At 39.2% G+C, this 22,219-nt stretch overlaps 1 protein-coding gene across 1 annotated transcript in view; it reads left to right on the forward strand.

Moving 5' to 3' along the window:
• The window catches only part of CNTNAP2 (contactin associated protein 2), a 664,834-nt gene that overhangs the window by 169,372 nt on the left and 473,243 nt on the right, over window positions 1-22,219 (forward strand). Inside the window, exons 5-8 of the mRNA XM_054385136.1 lie at window positions 4,138-4,341; window positions 7,220-7,404; window positions 11,791-11,934; window positions 19,692-19,956. Of these exons, the coding sequence (XP_054241111.1) occupies window positions 4,138-4,341; window positions 7,220-7,404; window positions 11,791-11,934; window positions 19,692-19,956 (798 nt within the window). The remainder of the gene's footprint in view (window positions 1-4,137; window positions 4,342-7,219; window positions 7,405-11,790; window positions 11,935-19,691; window positions 19,957-22,219) is intronic.

The raw sequence follows: 22,219 nt of genomic DNA on the forward strand, positions 1-22,219 counted from the left end.
ATCAAATGTTGCCTAATTCTGCTCATTGCCAAAAGTACAGGACAAAAGCACTGGTAGGAAGACCTGTAACTGGTAGCATATTTTCCTCTGAGATATTGGAATAGGGTCACATTTTTCACCCAATTTTCTGTTGCTATTTTCTGATTTTATTATTCTTTAGAAGGAAATTGAATGTAGTAGTGCCTTAATTAACAAAATGATTTTAGAGTAGCATCCTGTGCATGTACTGGGATAAGAGCTAACATGAGTTTCTAGCCTTCTGAAAAAGGTATTCTATTTTTAAAGTGTCAAAAGTGTCATCCAGTCCATCCATATCCTAGGAAATCCAATGGGAGAGAAGTCAAATTGAAAGTAATCAGAGCTGTACCATATTTCAATGTAATTAAAAAAAAATAAATTCAGTTTTGCTTTCCCGCCATCTTTCTGGATTTTATCTTCTTTTTCCCTCTTCCCTTTTTCTGACTTGTTTGGGTGCATTTAATCTTTAAAAAATATTTTTCTCCATTGGAACAGTAGCTGAGAACGGTCAGACCTCACTGAATTCAGGTGAACCTACTCTGTATGATGGCTTAGGTCTCTTTCCTACTAATCCTGGTAGCTGTGTGGCTAAGACTTGGAAAAATAATATATTTATACTGCAATTACAGGAATTATATACGTTACTGTCTAAGTTCCATTCTACATCATGGTAATTATCACTGAGTATCATCATAGAAGGAACACAAGTCATTACCACAGTCTACATACGATGACTCTTCAATGTAATTGCTGTGTAATCTTTAGGTGATTGAATTACCATGCAGACCCATGTGTCGGCTGCCAGCACAGCTATGCATAAAAAGTTGCTTATTCAAGGATCACTGATGTTTTTGGGGGTTTTTTTTATTGAATTATTTTCAAAACATGACAATTCTGGGCAGATCTGGGTCACAGACCTGACTGTTAAGGTAACTTTTGCAAAGTGGTACCAGCTGGCCTTAGGGGAAAGATGACATACTTCATAACCATCAAAGAGTCAATTGAACCAACATTAGTGGAAGAGAATCTCTAATATTGTGTAAGGAATCATATATCAGAAAGATATTGAGGTGCTGGAATGTGTCCAGAGAAGGGCAATGAAGCTGGTGATGAGTCTGGAGAAACAGGTCTTGTGAGGAACAGCTGAGGGAACTGGAGAAGAGGAGATGAGACTGTCTTGCTTTCTACAACTCCTTGAAAAGAGCTTGGATTGAGGTGGGTATTTATTGGTCTTTTCTCCCTAGTAACAACTGATAGGATGAAAGGAAATGGCCTCAAGTTGTGTGAGGGGAAGTTTGGTTGGATACGAGAAGAAATGTCTTACCTGAAAGGGTTCTCAAAAACTGGAATAGGCTGCCCAGGGAGGTGGTTGAATCCCCATCCAGGGAGGTGTTGAAAAGAGGCAGAGATGTGGTGCTGAAAGACATAGTTTAGCACCAGACTTGGTCGAGTTAGGTAATGGTTGGAATCAATGCTTTTAGAAGCCTTCATTGTTTAGTTGGCATAAACATTAAGGTGGTCAAAGGTTATCATTTCATCAAAAGGCTTTGCATGTTTAGGAAGATTTGGGGGTGGGTTGAAGTTATATGGTTGTGATCTGTTTCATGGTAGTGTTCAATTGCTAACAACAAATCTGACACCTTTGGGTCCAGGTGTCTTAGTTTGTTGACTAATCACAGACAGAGATGAACAGAAGCTGCATGAGTGTTCAGAGAATAACATCTCTGTCTACTTGTCTCTCTTCTTTCTAATGGCAGGAAGAATCTAGAACTGTTGCTTCCAGTAAGAGTGGGCAGGCATTGGAATGGGCTGTACCAGGGAGGTGCCCTGAATGTGTTTAAAGGTCATTTGGATGTGGTGCTTGGGGATATGGTTTAGGGGTGAACTTTTTAGAGTAGGGTTATCGGTTGGACTTGGGATCCCAAGGGTCTTTTCTAACTTGAATGTTTCTGTGATTCTGTGACCTTGCACTTTACCTTATTCAACCTCATGAGATTTTCCTGAGCCCACTTCTCTAAACTGAGTCCTGTCAACCTCTGGTTCTAGCAGCCTAAAACAGATACCTTGTACTTCATCAGCATTCAGAGAGTCAGTGTGTCAGTAAAAGACTGACCCGGAAGAGATGTGTGTAAAAATTCCAGAATGATGGAAGCATGATCTGCTGGTCTTTATATCTGAACACTTGCTTCACTCAGTGGATGTGTGTGAGGATGTATTAATACAAAATCAGTCAACATGACTGCAAACATCAGTCTTAAGTGGGTGTGTTTTACTTAATGAATACAAGATGGGTGTGAATTTCTTGACTGAACAATTAAATAGAAACCCTTTATGAAATACTGCTTGTGGGTTTACATGTTTTTCTCTAGAAAATAAATGCTAAATACAAAGAGGCTTAATTGAACGCCGTTCTTTGACACTCGAGTGGCTCTTCTGTCGCTGTGAAAGTAATTCTGGAAATTACAGAATATGAAAAGCAACCTATACAGCTGCTCTACTTAAGCAGTTCTTTGGTAGTGGTTGAGGACTCAACAGTAGTAAAAATAGAGTCAGACAGTTTAGGTGGTTTATAGATTCTCCAAACGGATGTTTGTTTAGGCTCTTCTCTGAATCTAGGTGTAATATGTGATTTCAGAAATCAGTTGAAAATAAGCATATTTAGAGGTGTGTTTGACTTAAGTTTTAAGAACAAAGGCATCAGGCTTTAGCCTAGTGAGCTAATCTAGGCCATATAAATTCAAGGTGAAATAGATGCAGTTATTTTTAGGCATGGTGTACAAAGCAATTTAATGGAGCTTTAAAAGATGCTTCTGTGTTAATTATACAATAGGAATGGGTTGGTTTCTGTGCTTTTGAGAGCACAGAAAAAATTATTTTCCACCATAAGAGCAAAAACAAGTTAGGAATGCTAAAAAAAAATTGCAAGCAGTCAGCAAAGAGCAACCCACAGGAGGCAAAAATCAAATGTTGTTGAAAAATATACGATAAAATGCCTTCCTTCATCTCATTCAGAGTGTGAGATGAGCAGTGTGCATGTGGTATGGAAATAAGGAGTGAGGATGTTCTTGAAGAGTATTTTGAATAAAAGGCTCAATACCCAGCAGAAGTCTGTTGAATGGAATCAAGTTCTCTGGCTATTTTTACTGTAAATCTACCCTCTAGAAAAATGACAGAACGGAGAGGTTGGAAAGGACCTTGGAGATAATCTAATCTAACTGCCCTGTGCCAAACCAGGGTCACCCAGGGCAGGTTGCCCAGGATCATGTCTGGGTGTTTTTTGTATGTCTCCAGAGAAGGACATTCCACAACCTCTTTGGACAGCCTGCTTCTCAGGGCTCTGATGGACTCTGGCACTCTTCCATGTAAAACTGAACTAGACAAGAATCATGCTCATGGTTTGCATAAATTTTGAGGAATCTTTCTGAATTACTAAACAGTTTCTGTGGGCTCTTGTTTTGCTGTATCTTCACAGATACCCCTACTGGATTTTAAAGGGTTATTAAGTATTATTGAGAAGTCTGTCTTTACAAGTGCTTGTAGTGATAGGATGAGAGGCAATGGCTTTAAGCTAGAAGAGGGTAGATTTAAACTGGATATTAGGACGAAATTTTTGTATGGTGAGGGTGGTGAGACATTGGAACAGGTTGCCCAGGAAGGTTATGGATGCCCCTTCCTGGAGGTGTTCCAAGGCCAGGTTGGATGAGACCTTGAGCAAGCTGGTCTCATGGAAGGTGTCCATGCCCAAGGCAGTGGAGGTTGGAACTAGATGATCTCCAAGGTACCTTTCAACCCAAACCTTTCTATGATTTTAGGAAAGTGTACATGATAACATCAATATATGAGTTAAATTAGATGATACTGAGTACAGTTGTTGCATTTATCGGTTTATTGAATCTGCTTCTTTTATATCTTGTGGATTAAATTTATGTACTGCCTGATTCTTGCTTTTAAATTATGTGAATAATGAGAGAAAATGCATTTTGAATGCATATCACGCTTGCACATTTTTTTTTTATTCTCTTCAGGTGTAATATACATATGTCATGTCTGTTTTTACAGTGGCCACAAAAATAAATGATCATTCATCAACAGCGTTATTTGCTTTTTTTTTTTCTTTAGGGGCTGATGTTATCAATTTTGATGGCCACGTAGTGTTACCCTACAGATTCAGGAACAAGAAAATGAAAACACTGAAAGATGTCATCTCTCTGAAATTTAAGACCTCTGAAAGCGAAGGTGTAATCTTCCACGGAGAAGGACAGCAAGGAGACTATATCACCTTGGAACTGAAGAAAGCCAAACTTGTTCTAAATTTAAATTTAGGTAATGTTTTGTAGTTTATTTTTGTGTGCATTTTATCTCTGTCACTAAAAATCTAGATCAAATATTGCATGCCAGTACCTGAAGGGGGCCTGCAATAATGCCGGGAGGTGGTTTTTACAAGGGCTTCTAGTGATAGGACAAGAGGGAATAGATTGAAGCTGGAAGAGGGTAGATTTGGATTGTATAGTAGGAAGAAATCCTTTACAGTGAGGGTGGTGAGACACTGCGGATTCCTGGTGTTGAGGATGCCCCCTCCCTGGAGGTGTTCAAGCCCGGGTTGGATGAAGCCTTGAGCAACCTGGTTCAGTGGCAGGTGTCCCAGCCCATGGCAAGGGGGTTGGAACTAGATGATCTTCAAGGTCCTTCCAACCCAAACCATTCCATAAATCTATGAGTGTTTTTTTTCCTTCAGTAAGATGGTAAGCCACGTAATTCAATCAGATGATGTCAAGAAAATGTTTTTTCTGTTTTTTTCTCTCTTCCGTTCATTCCTTCTTTTTTTACACTGTGCAAGATACAGAAGAATTAGCACTTCAATAGATTTTAGTTAGAAACTTGCTGCAAAAAAAAAAAAAGACTTGTGTTAGAATTCTCTTTGGCCTCAGTTGTGGCTTTGTGTGAGAGAAGACACAGTTGTAGGTGCTAAGGAATAAAGATCACCTTTTAGGAACCTTGCAGAGGGAAAACAAACTGTCCATCTGGGCAGCTACTGGTCACATGGAGTTGAGGGTCAGCAGCCTTCCTACAATCTGAGAAATGGAAAAATAAAAGACACATTGGATTATCAGGCAAGCTAAAATAATGAAGTGCCTTTATTATGAAACTCACACATGGATTTATCTCATTTCAGGTATTTTTTTTTTCCCTGTCCAATGAAAGAGATTTAGAAAAAGATTTCATGCAACTCCCCTTAATTCTCTTATAGACATGTGTTGTAGGTTAAGGGAAATTAAGAGTTAATTGGTATAACCACAAAGAAAAGTCCTTCAGAGGCTAGGGAGTCCCAGGGGGACGGGCAGTTCGTCCCAGGACGTTGTAATCTGTTATTCTATTCCGTTTCCTGGTATATCTCTATTTACAGCCAAATCTCTGTGCTCTGCTCTCTGTCTCGGGAAGCACACGTGCCTGATCTTTGTGCTTTCTGCTGCCCTTGGCAGGCAGGGAATTTCCAGCCACACAGCGAGGTCTGGTGAAGCCTGCAGCAGGCTGGGTAGTCTGGCCTGCTCTTGCGCCTACTGAGGCTGAGTGGGGCGGAGGGTTTTGGAAGGCTTTGGCCTGGTGGCCCCAGATGTATTCCTTTTACCTGAATGTCTTTTGTACATATTTGTAAACAGAATTTACATTTAATCTTCCGATCCAGTGTGAAGCATTTAGTATTTTACTCATTGAAGGGGGGTAAAATATCTTTTCTGTCCTTTTGCCCTGGGCAGCTCGTGGCTCAAAACTAGGACAACACGTGAAGAGTTGATTATTCTGTTTGTTATTTTACATTGAGTAGTAATTATTTCCACTAGCATTTTCTCTTGCTCTAAAGATCAATGTGAGCAGCAGTAAAGCATGGCTTCCTATAGCAGTTATCTATTCGTAACCATTTTAATTGCAATGTTAGCCTGTTCCTTTCCAGTTTCTCCATATTCTTTTCAGTTTGTCTTTATAATCTGTAACTTCCACACTATGTGCTTGGTAGGAGTATTCTTAAATCACTAGGCTGATAAATGGGAATAGGCCTAGTAACATAAATGATTTGTGGTGTTATTTCTCCTCTGTCAGAGAGTGCTGTCTATGCATCAGTCATTGCAAAAGGATACTCATTTTGCCTGATGAAATCCAGTGACTTAAATGCAAACATCTAGGCAGAGGGGTGGATGAAGAGATGGAGCCACATGGATTTGGGTTTTGCTCTGCACTGAACTTGACTTTGCACTGAACTTGACTTGAGGCTTATGGACAGAATATGTTATCAACATGCACAAACCTTAATGTCTGAGTTGCTGGTGTGCTGGGTGGTAAGAATTCCTCAGCTCCAGAAATGTTTTAGGTCCTCACATATTCATGATGTGGAAGATTGCACTGAGTTATTGGGCAGTGCAGCAATTTTTTAAGCTTATTGCTGAATTAGTCATTTGCTGCTTCAGTTGAGATCCATGCTATTAACCATTGCTGGCTTTGCTATGTCAGTCAGATTGCAATCAGATGTGGTTTCTGACTAGCATAACTGTCCTGAAAAAAAACCAAAGAAAACCACTTGAAAAACACAGCAGAGAACAGCAAAACTGTACCCTTGCAGGATAGAAAGGTTGCAGGAGGAAAGACCAAGTGTTAGCAGAAGAAATTTTTTGCTGCTGTTGGCTCCATCAGCATTGTGCCTTTTCCTCTACACTTGCTGGTTTAGATATACTGGCAGAGCCAGCAAAGTGTAGAACTCAGACTGAAAAGGCTTTTTGTTACCCAAGTCTGTTACCAGGCACTATGTCTTCCTCCAGAGTTGTAGATCAGTACAGTTTCAGGGAAGCTCAGGTCCTCTCCCCAAGGTGACAGCTTTCGATTCCTGTAGTGTAGGGATGAAAACTGAAAAACTCTGGTTGAAAACAACTTTACAATTAAAAGTTGGTGTTGCTTCTCTGGTTCACCTCAAAGTAACTACAATATTGAATAACTATTTATGCAGCTCACTGGTGAGATAATTGGTATCTTTGGTCTAGCTTTTTGTATTAATGGCAGCAAGTGTCCACTGGGCAGATCATAGATTCTTGGGAGACTGTCTTCTAACTTACTGACTCTCTGGTATGATTCAGGTGAAATATTGACAGAGAAAGAGGAAAATGTTTGCCTAACTGGTATGAGGTAGAAATTCTTACAGTTTTTATTCTCATCTTAGGCAGTAACCAGCTTGGCTCTATATATGGTCACACTTCTGTGATGACAGGCAGCCTCTTGGACGATCACCACTGGCACGCCATCATCATAGAGCGCCACGGGAGAAACATCAATCTCACCCTGGACAGACACATGCAGCATTTCAGAACCAATGGAGAATTTGATTACCTGGACCTGGATTATGAGGTAGAGAGTGAAATTTCTTCATTTTTATTTGAATTTGCTTTATAAAGATAAGCCAAGTAAGAAGAGAGATGAAAACTAATGTAAGATCATATAATGGTTTCAATTGAAAGGGACCTTTAAGATCATCTAGTTCCAGCCCTACCACCATGGGCAGGGACACCTTCCAGATTGCTTAAGGCCTCATCCAGCCTGGCCTTGAACACTTCCAGGGAGGGGACATCCTCAACTTCCTATCACTACAAACCCTTGTAAAAAAAAATCCCTTCCCAGCTTTCTTGTAGTCCCCTGAGATGTTTTGTTACTTTTTTTTTGTGCATTTGTTTTCATTATTATTCCCTTACATTTCATTCAATTTCTTTTCCAATAGTATTGTCTCTTAAGTGCAAATTAAGTTTAAAGTTTATTTTAGCAGATTCCATCTGGTACAAGAGTCACCTGAGCCTTTTGTTTTAAAACAGGAGATCTATGCTATTCAGCAAGTTAAGCACTTTTAACATCTTGAAAAGCAGCTGTTGTATTGGGAAGCAGATTTAAAAAAAAAAGTAATACAATCTGTTCCTCCATTCAGGTGATAATTTTGCACTTGAATCAGGAAGTTTCCTTCTGTCATGGCAATTAGTATTTATTTTTAGCAAAGCAAGCAGATTAGAACCTTCTTACTAATATGGATCTTGTTCTGTCTTGTCATAGGTGGGTAGGTACTTGTATTTTCACAAATATGCCATCAGTAACTTCCTTTTATTTATATAGAAGCAATAAAGAGGAAAGCTCTAAGAAAACTTTTGTTTCTGTCAGGTTAATGCATACAATTGCTGGTAGCAATTAAGTGTGGATTTGTTTGATTACATTCTGGCTTCTGCTATTATGAACTTGTTCAGTCCCTCTAAATAGTTATTTGAACTTCAGCACGTTGGGTGTTACAAACTTTGTGTAATAATATTCTTGCACCCTTTACTGTTTCTAATGAGAATTTATGTGGTTGGCTGAGCCAAATACATGTAATTCCATCCTTGTGAGACAGAATCCAAATCCTGTCATGTTGCAAAGTGCGAATTAAGTTGTGTATTGATATTTTTCCAAACAGTCTTGTAATCAGGGCTATGATATGAACATTTGGAAAGATTACTTATGATTGTCAGAGTTACTGAATCATGTGCTTCCTTCTATTCCAACAAATCTTTAGGAATGCCTTCTTTGGTAGAAGTGATAATGTGTACTGTAGATCTGAATTGAATTACTGAAAACTCACATGACTAGATTTTATAGAAGATTCTCAAGTGGGTGAACTACTGAAAAGAGAGGGCAGCTCACACATGCACGCACACATATAAAAACATGTGGCATGTTTAGATAAGAAACATTGCATACAGGAATTTTACCCATAGTAAAAGAAGAATCCAGGAGATACACCTTCAACTCTTCTGTGGCATTAGAGACTCACTGGCACTTTTCAAAGGTGTGTTTCAGTCTTCATGTACAGGGGATCCCTGATTACTACAGTGTGTGTGGAAACACATTTCTCTGTCTCATACAGATGCAAGAGCCTTAACCTCTTTTCCTTCCTTTCATCTCAATTACCTCACTGATTTTGGAGTTAGTTAGCACAGACTTAAACTTGAATGTGTTGCACTTGTGATAAATTAATCACAGTAGATGAACCTGAAAAAAAAAATAATAGCATCATAGAATGCACTGGCTTGTAAGGGACCTTTAAAGGTCCAACACCTCTGCAGTGAACAGGGACATCCCCAGCTAGGTCAGATTACTCAGAACCACATCAAGTCTGTCTTTCAATGTCTCCAGGAATGGGGCCTCCACCACCTTCCTGGGCAACCTGTTCCAGTGTTCCACTGCCCTCATGATAGTGAACTTCTTCCTAATGTAGAATCTGAACCTATCCTTCTCTTCCTTAAAGCCATGGCTTCTTCTCCTAGTACTGCATGCCTTTATAAAACGTCCCTTCTCAGCTTTGTCATAGGTCCCGTTCAGGTACTGGAAGGCTGCTCTAGGTTCTCCCCAGATCCTTTTCTTCTCCAGGCTGAACAGCCCCAGCTCTCTCAGCTCCATAGGTGCTCCAGCACTCTGATCATCTTCTTGGTCCTCCTCTGGATCCTCACCGTCAGGTCCATGTTTTGTGTTGAGGACTCCAGAGCTGGACCCAGTACTCCAGGTGAGGGCTCACCAGAACAGAGTGTCAGAATCACCTCTCATGATCTGCTGGCCCCACTTCTTTTGATGCAGCCCGGGATGAAAAATAGAAAAATAGTTTGTAGGTTAATCTTTTTCAGAAAAGTTAAGTAACCATGAAAGAGGAACAAACAATAATTCATATTGCATTTTCAAGATGAAAAGAAAAATCGAGTCCCTCAGCTGACTGTCATGGTACATGACTTTTGCAGTTTTTCTCCTTTGCTTCAAAATGCCTTTCTTTCCTTTTTGTTTTTGGTTTTTTTTTTGTTTTTTTTTTTTTTGTTTTTTTTTTAAATCCAAACACATGACTATACACACAGAGGAAATATTTGCCAGCCATTAAAATATTACAGTCACGTTGTTCCATTCATGTATAGTCCTGTATCTTCTTTAAGGTCATGTCAATGGATAAAATATGAAGATGTGTTTCACAAAACACTTTCATATACATACTGTGTGCTATTTATAAAGATTTTGTGTTTCAGCTGTAGAGCTTTTGTTCTTTTTGTATGTTAAGTCAAAACTTTCTCTTTGGGATCGAAAGTGATCTCTTACTTTTAAAATGGACATTGTATCCCTAGAGCTGCATTTTTCTGCTCTCAGGAATTACAAATGGAATTAACAATGAATGAAACTTAAACTTGGCTCTGCCAAAGCTCAGCAGCAGACAAGTAGATGTATCTGTGAGTGTTCATGGGGCAGGGAAGCCAGGTGTCATTACTATTTATGCCACCATCACCATTTCCTGAACACAGATTGCAAGGGACTAATCTCCTGAGTCCCTTACTCTGCCCATTTGGTCTGCAAAATATTAATGAAAGGATTTATGCTTTTAGAAGCATTTATTCACTTGCATGCATTTCAGAAAAGACCTTGATGCTGTAGAGACCTGGATAGTCTCAGTGGAGTGACAGGGAGAGACTTTGTAAGAGATGAACATTTTCAGTTTGAGAAATGTTTGGTTTTCTTGGGTTTTTTTAGCACTAGAGATCCTAGATTATCCAGTGGTTTAGACTAATGAAATTCAGCATTAAGAGAAAATTCCTGTTCGACTTTAATGGCTGAGTCTTTGCGGTGGTTGTCTTCATCTTCACTATGGAGCTCATTGGCCTGCTAAGTCATGTGGTACCTCCTCATTGACTGTAACTATCTGATAAAAGCATGTTTTCAGCAGTGGAAGACACTTCTCTCTGACAGGGGAGAGAGCATTTGTAACTGTGTGATTCTGTATGTCTATTCTTGTTTAGAAAAAAATACCGGGATAGACATTTGTGCCAAGTTTTTGTTTGAAATATATATTCAGCATGCTAGCCTGTATTAGAAATAGTGTGGCCAGCAGGAGTAAGGAAGTGATTCTTCCCCTGTAGTGAGCACTGGTGAGGTCACACCTCTAGTACTGTGTCCAGTTTTGGACACCACAGTATAAGAAAGGCATTGAGGTGCTGGAGCAGGTACAAAGAAGGGCAGCAAAGATGATGAGGAAATTGGAGAGCATGTCTTGTGAGGAGAGGCTGAGGGAGCTAGGATTCTTTAGCCTGAAGAAGAGGAGGCTGAGGAAAGACTTTACTGTGCTCTACAGCTCCCTTGAAGGAGGTTGAGAATGTAGTCGATGTTGTCCACTTCTCCGAAGTAGCTAACCACAGGGCAAGAGGTAACAGCCTCAAGCTGCACCAGGGGAAGTTGACTTTGGATATTAGGAAGAATTTCTTTACCGACAGAGTGGTCAGGCACAGGAACAGGCTGCCCAGGGAGGTGGTGGTGTTCCTTGGGGGTGTTAAAAAACTGAGTAGATGTGGCAATTTGGGACATGGTCTAGTGGTCATGGTGGTGTTGGGTTGATGGTTGGACTTGATGATCTTAGAGGTCTTTTCCAACCTGAATGATTCTATGATTCAGTAATGATCAGAAGAGCAGTCTGTGTGTGAACAACTGTGATGAGTGTCTGCATACTCTTTGGACAATTGTAATGATACTTGGGATTTACTACTGTAAATATTTGCAATCATAAATTCATTAGAACTTTATTAATCTGCTTTTGCAGTATGAATTTGATGCTGCTTTTCTCTGTAAGCAGTGTTGCTAGCTCCCTTATTCGATATGTTAGAGTGGTGACAGAAAGCAAATCCATCTACAGTAAATCTGTTTAGAAGTCTTTGCTTTCTAGTAACTACCTACCCTTTCCTGTTTCAATGACAGATAACCTTTGGAGGCATGCCTTTTTCTGGAAAACCAAGTTCTAACAGTAGAAAGAATTTCAAAGGCTGTATGGAGAGCATCAACTACAATGGCAATAATATCACTGACCTTGCCAAGAGGAAGAAATTGGAACCTTCTAATGTGGTAAGAGCATCATTTAATGGTCATGTAAGCTTCTCCTTCTAAAGGAGAGTAGAGGGTTTGTAAAGTGTGTGTGTGTGTGTAGCTGATACCCTTGTGATATCCTGGAATGATACAGAACACAAACCAGGTTTTTACCCCATATCCAGAGATCTTATTGTATGGAGATTTGTACCTTTTTTATAACTATGTCTGAGAACGTTAATTCTAGAGTCCTGATTGATCTTTCCCAAATTAATCTTCAGTATCAGATAACTACTTCTAAAAAGAAAATCAGCCAAACCAGTAAATACTACTTTCCTTTCCTCCCAAATTATAGTAGTCCAAAACAAGCACAGGCAAGATTTATTATGAAATTAATTGCAGGGTTCTTATGGCTTTAAATTCTGATATCTGCCATCCCTGCAGAGCTAGTTGCATTGCAGGAGTGCAGAAGTCATTGGAATGAAGTGCTTCTGCAGACCTTTCTGGTAGCTCTGAAAAGCCTCAAGGTATTAGACTTGAAAATCATTATTTAGCTTATTGATATTACAGAACTTATTAACATTTCATTCTATTTTTTTCTCTTGCTTAAGCATTCATAGTTGCTTTCATGTTCAGACTTTACGGGCAAGGTGATTAAGAAAAAATGTACTTTAATTACTGTGTTGTTAAGGCTCTAAATGTTCCTAAAATTGCTTGCTGGCATGCAGAGGCAGTGTGTTAAAAGTAAGTGTATTGTTGCCATGAGTTTGAGATGTCTGAATAAGTTGCTCAAGGCTTTCTTCTGTAGAATTTTAGAGCCTTCACAGAGTCCTGCTAACAATGTGTATAGTTCCACTATTCCTCTTCTCTTTCTGTAATAAATAATAATGTTTTACATGTGCAGTGGTGTGAGGGGTCTTGAGCACAAGTCCTGTGAGGAGTGGTTGAGGGAGCTGGGTTTTTTGAACCTGGAGAAAAAGGATGCTGAGGGGCGATCTTATTGCTCTGTACAACTACCTGAAGGGAGGTTGTAGTGAGATGGAGGGTGACGAGTGCTAGGATGAAAGGAAATTGGTCTCCAGTCACATCAGAGGAGGTTTAGATTGGATGTTAGGAAAAAAAAAAAAATCGTTGGGCACTGAAACAGGCTGCCCTGGAGTCATGATCCCTGGAGGTATCTAAAAGATGTTTGGATGAGGAGCTTAGAGACATGATCTATAACAGTTGTGTACAAGGAGATGTTAGGTTATGGTTGGAGTCTATGATCTTAAGGTCTTTTCCAAGCAGGTGCTTCTGTGATTCTATGAAGTGCAAGGATTATTACCATTTGGTTGCTCCTTGGATAGTAATACTGAAAATCCACAGTGTGGTGATACGGTCATGCAGTATGAAGGATAACTTTGAACGTGGCCCATCTGCCTATACAAACTCAGTAATACAGCCTGAGATTTATAAGCTTTTCTACACATTATTTTTTTTTTCCAGGATTGGAAAAGACAAAGAGAATGAAATATGAACTGTGGAGCAAGACTCCACTTTCAGAAATTTTTTTTTGAACCAGTTGCATGAACTCCTGAATCTCTGACTTTTTCTTTTCCCAAATTGCCTGTGATTTCTTGCCTGCAGTATATTTTGAGCATATAGCATACCCATCAATCAAAGATTGATGCCTGATTTAGGAAAGAATCTTTGTATAGGGGCAATCTTTCCATTTTTGCATGGTCAAGTTCACTGCAAGATGGTAGGATGTGTTCTTCAAACCTTTCTGTGCAGCAGTGGTATATAAGAGATGTCTGGAGTGCAAACTCTGTCCTTTCAGAAGTGTGGCATATCTGGCAGGCCTGTAAAGTCTCTGTAAAAGTACATCTCAGCTTTTTTATTTGTTTCTTTGTTATTAAAATTCTGTTACCTGTAATATGAAAGTAATTGGAATGGCAGAAGCTTTGCCAGTGTTAGTGCTACATCAAGAGGCTATGACATGAAAGTTTGATATGATGGGTTTCTTGATTACCTGTCATGAGAATGGCTATAAAACCAAAACTGACCTTTGTTTGCAGTAGAATCATTCAAATTAATTCAGCTCTTCAAAAACTACTTTTCTCTAAATCAACGTGTATTTGTTTGTTACAAAAGTTTTTTTTGGTCATAGTTTATGTCTGATTTGTCATCAAAAATAGGCTTGATTGAGAATACTGTTGTTAATTATACAATCATAGAATCATTTCAGTGGGAAAAGAGCTTTAAGATCATCCACTCCAACCATTTTCTAATTCTACAAGTCTGGGGCTAAACTATGTCTCTCAGCATCATATCTCTGCATCTTTGAAACACCCTTCAGGGATGAGAATTCAACCACCTCCCTGGGAAGCCTGTTCCAGTCTTTGAGAACCCTTTCAGTCAAGAAATTTCTGCTAATAACCAGCCTAAATCTGCCCTGGTGCAACCTGAAGCAGTTTCCCCTTGTCCTAGGCATTTTTTCTCTTTTATGTTGGTGGCACTGAAGCAATCCAACAGGGATCAAAGCTTCGTTGCAGGAGATCCTGTGTAGGCCCATAACAATAGACATACCCTGTCCTAAGTGGTGTATAATCTGCAGAGGCAAGGGAGTTAAAATGAATGAAGTGGAATACAAGTAAATTAATCATCGTGGTGGTGAGAAGTGTCAGTGGTGGGGAACATGGAGTAAAGACAGGCATTAAAGATGTGTGAAGCAGAAGAAAAAAAATATTCTCAGATGCAGATAGCTGAATTTCTGAAGTCACACAGTGAAAAGTTAAGAAGTTAGGAAGAACGAGGAAGGCCCAAAACACCAAAACCAATAAGATGCTAATCTTGAGTTGTCTTTGAACAAAAGAAAAGGTAAAATAAAACCCCAAAAATAGATCTCATATACATAGGTATTATGAGTCAAAAAAAAAAAAAAAAAAAAAAAAAACTACACAACACCAAGCATCTGTTCCATTTATTGCAGAGTGAGGATGTAAAGACAAAAGTATTTTAACAGTCCAACATTGACTTTAATAATGTATTTCTTTTAGATTTAGAGGGCAAGAATAAAGGGGGGAAAAAGTTTGCCAGTCCTTTGAGACGTAAGATGACAACAGCTGTTTGGGGAGAATGGGTCAGATGGTCTTGTGCAGTTATTGTTGTTCTTATTAGAGAAGCCTTTTTTTTTTTTTTTTTTGCTTAGAAGATCAATAAAACAAATGATAAAGATGCCCAGAAGGGAGAGTTGAGGAGAAAAGGACAGTTGAGATAAAGAACATTAAGTGTCTGCTTTTCCTGAACCAAGCTTCAAGCAAGAGTTGGCAGCAACTGACTAGCACAGTAGTTGCTAAGATAGGAATGGAAACATGCTTGCAAACAGTTTTCCAGTCCTTTTTTTCCTGTGTTTCCTGATAACATAAACAAACTTTGTAGGTCTTCCTTCCTTCACTTTCCATAGTGGAAAGATTTTGAACATTGTACCACTAAGAGAGCCTACAGCATGCAGCTAAAAAGAAGCGGTCTAGAGAAATTTGAGTTTAGAATTTAATTATTTTAACAAATTTCCTGACCCAGAGTAATATTAAGGGCATGAGCACTAACGGAATTTAGTTTCCACTAAACAGTGTCCCCAGTTTTAAAGCCTTTAGCTGAAGAATGCTGAGAGTCGTGTTTGCTGCCCTTCATCCTTACATCCTCTAGGTCTATACTCCATGCAATCCTGCAGCTCCTATGCTGTGTATTGTTGAGTGCATTCATATATAAACTTTAGATGAGTGTTTCATTTTAAATTACTTGTATTAAGTGAACTCTGTCGTAATCTCAAGGGTAAATAATGAGCTATTTTGAGAAAAATAGTGAGAAAACATGATAAACATTAGCATACAGTACCTTGCTGCACTGTATAATCCATCCTGATCTAACAGGTATTGTAGACTTAATACACTCATTACCACCCTTTTGGGAGCTATGTATTCAGATCTGTTAATTGGGAAAGGATTTAAGACCCAGCAGTATTTCCACAAGGGATAATATCTGAATGTGGATAGGCAAAACTGATTTATTAGAGGTAAACATGAAGCTAATTTGCAGCACAGATTAAAGACCACGATTCAAAGCTCCAGCTACCCAAATAAAGGTGTTTTCACCATTTCCCTTCCATTGTAATAGGGAAAAATCCCTGATGAGACCAACAGTTTCAGTAGAAAGACATAGTGTATGTTTGACTTCCAGATGTCACTGCCCAGAGAACCATTCAGCAAGTCACACTAAATCCAACAGTACAGGATCTCATTCTTTATGAAAAACAGGGATGGTATTATAGAACAAGCTGCAGATTGGCTTCACCTCTTGACCTAGACCTACTGGGCAGTCTATATCAGATGGGCTTCATTTAAATGAGGAGATGTTTTGTGAATTACAGACCTAGAATGACTAGATAATCCAGTTCAGAGTAATCTGAATAGCTCAGGAGGGAAAGCACTAACTAGCAGAGAGATCAGATTTGTATGTTAGTTCCTCAAGAAGCCTTTTATGTAGTTAGGCTGTTTATGGTTATTGCATTCACTGATGTGAAAAAGGAATTGAATCCCTTCAGTGCCGTTACCAGTATTAGGTGTTCTACATGTGAGTATCCAAAGAATCAGGACAGTGGAGTGTCAATGGGATGTGAAAGTTGTCTTGTTCTGAGGAAATTGGTGGCTTCTCACAGTAACAAGGCAGCAAGAGAAACTCTTAGAAATGTCTAACAAAATGCTTTCTGGGCACCAATTAGTTGACACGTAAGACCGAACCGTGAGATGTCTGCTCTTACAAAGTGCTGTTTTCCTCTGTGTCTGCCAAGAGGACCTTAACTATGCAAGAGAAGTTACTGATAATCCATAGGGTGAGTATTACACTGATAATATTAAAGAGGATTACAAAGGGTAGTTCAGCCATTCTTCAGCGTTTTTACTGCACATGAAATGTGTGGTTTAACTCAAAGTGTTCTTTAGCATGCTTGCAAATTTTCAGACTAAAACTATTCAAATTAATTATTTTGATTTAATGCTTTGTTGGCTGAAATTTAAAATCTGTAGATGTCTCTGTCCATGGGAACTAGTTGATATTTAAGGTCCCTTCCAATCCAAACCATTCTGTGATATGATAGGAATATCTAGACTAAGAAAAACCAGAATGGCCAAACAATTTAGCAGCAAAAAAAGGTCTTTTGCCTTGACTCTGCTTTCTGAGTAATCTCATTCACAGTGTAATTTAAAAGCTCCCCATAGTTGTTTTAGCCAATTATTTTCCTAAATCTTTTGGATATGTTTTGATACCTATAAAACATGGCTGTAGGAATATAACATAGTTTTTAACTCTGAGATGTTATCAGAAAGACAAGAAGAAATCTTGTAGGAGATCAGAGTAAATAAATCTCTTATGTAGTTCCAGATTAAGGGAGTTTCAGGTTAGAGGAGATCTCCCTCTCTACAATTACCTGAATGGAGCTTGTAGCAAGGTGCAGTTTTGTCTCTTCTCCCTAGTATCAGGAGAAAGGAGGAGAAGAAATGACCCCAAATTGCACCAGGGGAGGTTTAGTTTGGGCATTAGAACAAACTTCTCAGCTGAAAGGGTTCTCAGAGACTGGAACAGGCTTCCCAGGGAGCTGTTTGAATCCCCATCCCTGGAGGTGTTTGAAAGAGGTTGAGATACAGTACTTGGGGCCATGGTATAGCTCTAGAATTGGCAGAGTTAGGTAATGGCTGGACTCAATGATCTTAATGGTATTTTCTAAGCAAAATGATTCCATGATTCTGTGATTTTTGGACACATGACTTATTTTTAACTGAGGAGAGAGAGTGATAAAGTAGCTGCTTTTAGTTCGACTGGCCTCTACAAGTAGATTATGTGACGGTACTTCTGACACTAGCAAAAAGAGGTAATTGGGCAGAGTAATCTGAAAATCTAAGTGCTCTAGAAGCTCTTCATTATTTTTCTTCGTTTATCTTTAACATGGAATTACTGTACAAGGAACTGAATCTGCCACATAGATAGTATCTTGCTATGACACAGGTGAAGTGTTTCCTGATATGTTATTAATTTTAAAATGGTAGCTTTGAACACTGGTAAATAAGTGCTAAGTTTTGCTTCCTTGTTGATGTAATCCAGCCCATCTTCAGTTGAGAATAATTACTTTTAAAAACCTTACCCAAGACTTTTCTCACACCTTGTTTCAGACAAAATTCCTATCTTGCTTCCCAAATGCACTGACTTCCCTCAAGATTAACTGCCAGATGCATTTATGCACTATGAATTAAACAAGGTGTGAATTAAAAGCTTATAACAACAAGTCAGTAATATGTGGTTTAAAAATATGTGATGAAGATGATGACTATGTCCTATTGGGATTCTGAGCAGTGCTTATGTTAACCTCATCTCTAACCATTTAGCTATCTCTGAAAATGTTGGTCAATCACTATTTTAAAAAAAGAATTACAAATAAATATCAAAGGAACTGCTGTCTTGACCATGGAAATAATTTCCATGCAGTATCAGATAAAATTCATCCTCCTCAAACTGACCTGAAATTGCCACAGAATATCCATCTGCCACAGGGCACTAGAAAAACCAAACATATATCAGGATCCACTTTTCAGTGTTGGAGGAAATTTTTAGCAGAGGAAATTTGTATTGATGCATTAAAAAGTCATTTCTGGACAGAGATTGCTGAAAATTCTTTATAATTTCCAAGGGGGGGTAGGGGGGGAGTAATAAATCTTATTGTTGTGGTATTTCATGAAAAATGACATGAGATCCAGATTGAACAGTTCATGTCCTTAATTCTAGTCTTGTTTACAGATATATTTTAAAGCCTTGGAAATCCACAAGGCTGACTGGATGTTTTCCCAATCTTCTAGAGTAAAATTCTACAGTGTGAAAACTGCAGTTTCTTTTACAGAGAAAATTGTTGACTCCAACTATTAGGCATTACTTACAGTTTCAAACTGAAAGAACCTCGGTTTAGATTAGCTGTCAGGAAGAAACTTTTCCCCATGAAGGTGATGGGGCACTGGAACACGTTTTCCAGAGAAGTTATGGAGGCTCCATCCTGGAAGTGTTCAAAGCATTGATAAAACCTTCATGATGGGGCCTTGAGCAACCTGGTCTAGTAGGAGGTGTCCCCATGACAGAGGGTTTGGGACTAGATGATCGTTAAGGTCCCTTCCAGCCTAAACAATTGTATGATTAGCTACTCGCAAATCCTTTTTTGCTTCATGAAATGAAGTATTAACTTTTCTAGTATTATCCAGTAGAAAACATAATGAAGTGGCTAGCTCTTCATGAAACATTGTACATCCTTCTTTCACAAACAGGTATTAAATCAATGGACATATTGATAGAAGAGTATTTTGAAAGCTGCATTTCATTTTTACAGGAGGACAAACTACTGCTCTGTTATAGGTTCCTTTGGTGATGGACAAAGAAGCCCAAGTTTTTCCATGATTCATTTTTTTCATCTTGGAACAGGGAATATTAATGTTTTCATCTTGGCTTTATCTTAGACTATAACCTTTTAAAGCAAAGACTGCTTTTTGTTGTGTGTATTTAAAGTGAAAAATACAATGAAACCACTGCTAGACAGAACAGGAACCTTGTCATTATAACAGTAATGTAAAAATCAATAGCACATTTTGATGTGCGAGGTGAATTGATCACAGTAGTCTCTAGATTGAACGAAGCAGAACACTTTTCTAGCAGTAGCTATGAATTTAGTGGAATCTTACAATTTTGCTTACATTTTTTGCCCTTTGTTTGTGTGTTTTACTTAGGGAAATCTAAGTTTTTCTTGTGTGGAGCCACATACGGTGCCTGTCTTTTTCAATGCCACCAGTTACCTTGAAGTTCCTGGTCGTCCAAGCCAGGATCTGTTCTCCGTCAGTTTCCTTTTCCGAACGTGGAACCCCAATGGACTTCTTGTCTTCAGCAACTTTGCAGATGACCTGGGGAATGTTGAGATTGACATAAATGAGGGCAAAGTTGGTGTCCATATTAATGTCACCCAAGTGAAGAAGAACCGAATAGACATCTCATCAGGTAAGTGTTTGGGTTTTTTTATATATATAATTGGTATCATTTTTCATGGTGGTGTTTAAAAGCAATATGGATCTAAAAATTACAACCGTTATTTTACAAAATATAAAATCTAAATTGCAACTGTATTGTCTTTATTGTGTGTTTCTTTGAGTAAGAGGTAAATTATTGAAACAGATGTTAGATTAAAAAGGAAGACATGAATGTTCTTCTGAAACAAAAGCCAGAAAAAAAAATACCTCCCCTTCTCTGTGAGGCAGAATGGCTTCCTTTTGTCCTGTGGTCTTCTCTTGAAAAAAGTTTAGTTTCAAAATGGAGCAGTCTCATAATTAGGCAGGAGGTTTTCTTAATCTCCATAAAACTGAGTATCTATGCCCTATAGGGGAAATTTAGGTTGGATATTAGAAGAAACTTCTTGACTGCAAGGGTTTTCCAGGACTGAAACAGGCTGCCCAGGTAGGTGGTTGAATCCCCGTCCCTGGAAGCGTTTAGAATAGGCAGAGATTTGGTACTGAGGGACATGATTTAGCACCAGACTCGGCAGAGTTAGGGCATGGATGGATGGGATGATCTTAAAGGTCTTTTCCAACTGAAGCAATTCTATGGTGTTCTCTGTTTGCATAGCTCTCCTCTTAAAGCTTTGATTTTATTTTAAATCTTTGCTGCTGTTTTTGTTACATCAAACATTTCATTACATTGTATGTGTGACTCTAAGAAGGCAAAATAAGGCTTCTGCCAGGGCAGGCTGGAGAAGGAATGCTGCTGCTGTATGGCAAATGTATGTCACAGCAACCTTCTCATTTTTCTCTTGTGCAGGGAGTGTACAGATATCAGCATATAAACCTGCTGGGCTTAAGTAGAAGTCAAAGTGGTCTGCCTTTGGCAGGAGGATTTCTGACTGTTGTGGTCCTCTAGGTAGACAGAAGATGCATGCTTAGTCGATGAATATTTAAGAAGAAATTCTTTACGGTGAGGGTGGTGAGATATTGGAACGAGTTGCCCAGGGAAGTTGTGGGTGCCCCTTCCTTGGAAGTGTCCAAGATCAGGTTGAACCTTGAGCAAATGGGTCTAGTGAAAGGTGTCCCTGCCCATGGCAGGAGGCTTGGAACTAGATGGTCTCTAAGGTCCCTTCCAACCCAAACCATTCTAGGATTCTATAATTTTTAGCAACTGTTAGAGCAGAATATTCTGTAGTTGAGTGTGCAGCCATCTATGTAACTGCGTGTGCAGGGTCTGATCAGTCAGACTTCTGTCTGTGGGGAGGTACTGCTTGTCACAAAGCATTGGGCTTAACAAAACCCAGAGCCCAGATGCAGGCACCTTTTGTGTTTCATAGCTTTGCTTGTGCTGATCTGATTTTTCTGCAGGCATAGCTTATGCCTGCCACCTGTTTTCCCTGGAGGAAGCTAAAGTCTTTTAGTCCTTATCCTGTACACCTCTCATGATTTACTGACTTACCTTAATTAGGAGCTTTTAATGTCAGCTTTCTGTGTTAACAAGGGTACATCAGTGGTTCATTCTGGGGCACAGTCCAACTCTGACTCTAGAAATAGCAGTTTAACTGACTGGCAGTGATTACAGGAGAGAAGCACAGAATGGTGGGGCTTGGAAGGGGCCTCTGGAGATCATCAAGTCCAAAGCCCCTGCCAACACAATATCACCTAGAGAAGGTCACACAGGAACACAGCCTGATGGGTTTTAAGTGTCTCTAGAGATGGAGACTCCACCACCATTCTGGGCAGCCTGTTTCAGTGCTCTGTCACCCTTAAATTAAAGAAGTTCCTCCCCACATTTGGATGCAACTTTTTATATTCAAGTTTGTGTCCATTACCTCTTGTCCTGACAGTGGACACCACTGACAAGACTGGCCCCCTCCTCCTAATACCCACTCTTTAAATATTTATAAGCATTTATTAGATCCGCCCTCAGTCTTGTCTTTCCCAGACTAAAAAGACCCAATTCTTTCAGTTTTTACTCATATGAGAGATGTTCTTAGTCCCCTGATCATCTTTGTAAACCCTTTTCTGACTCTCTGCCTTCCTCTGTATCCCCGGCTGTATGCTGATGTGTAGGTGAAGGAGATCATTCCTCTGGTGTGGAACAGAGTTCTGATTTCTCTGTTTTTCAATATTATCATCTTCCTTAAACACCTTAAAGTTGCATATGCTGACCTGGGGAGCTCTAACCTAGCATGAGTGAAGTCCAACTAAACAGCAGGATCAATAAAGTGTAAACTTTTCTGCCCATAACACCATTTTGAGTGCAA

The sequence above is a fragment of the Indicator indicator genome, chromosome 11, assembly GCF_027791375.1.
Source record: "Indicator indicator isolate 239-I01 chromosome 11, UM_Iind_1.1, whole genome shotgun sequence".
NCBI classification, from domain to species: domain Eukaryota; kingdom Metazoa; phylum Chordata; class Aves; order Piciformes; family Indicatoridae; genus Indicator; species Indicator indicator.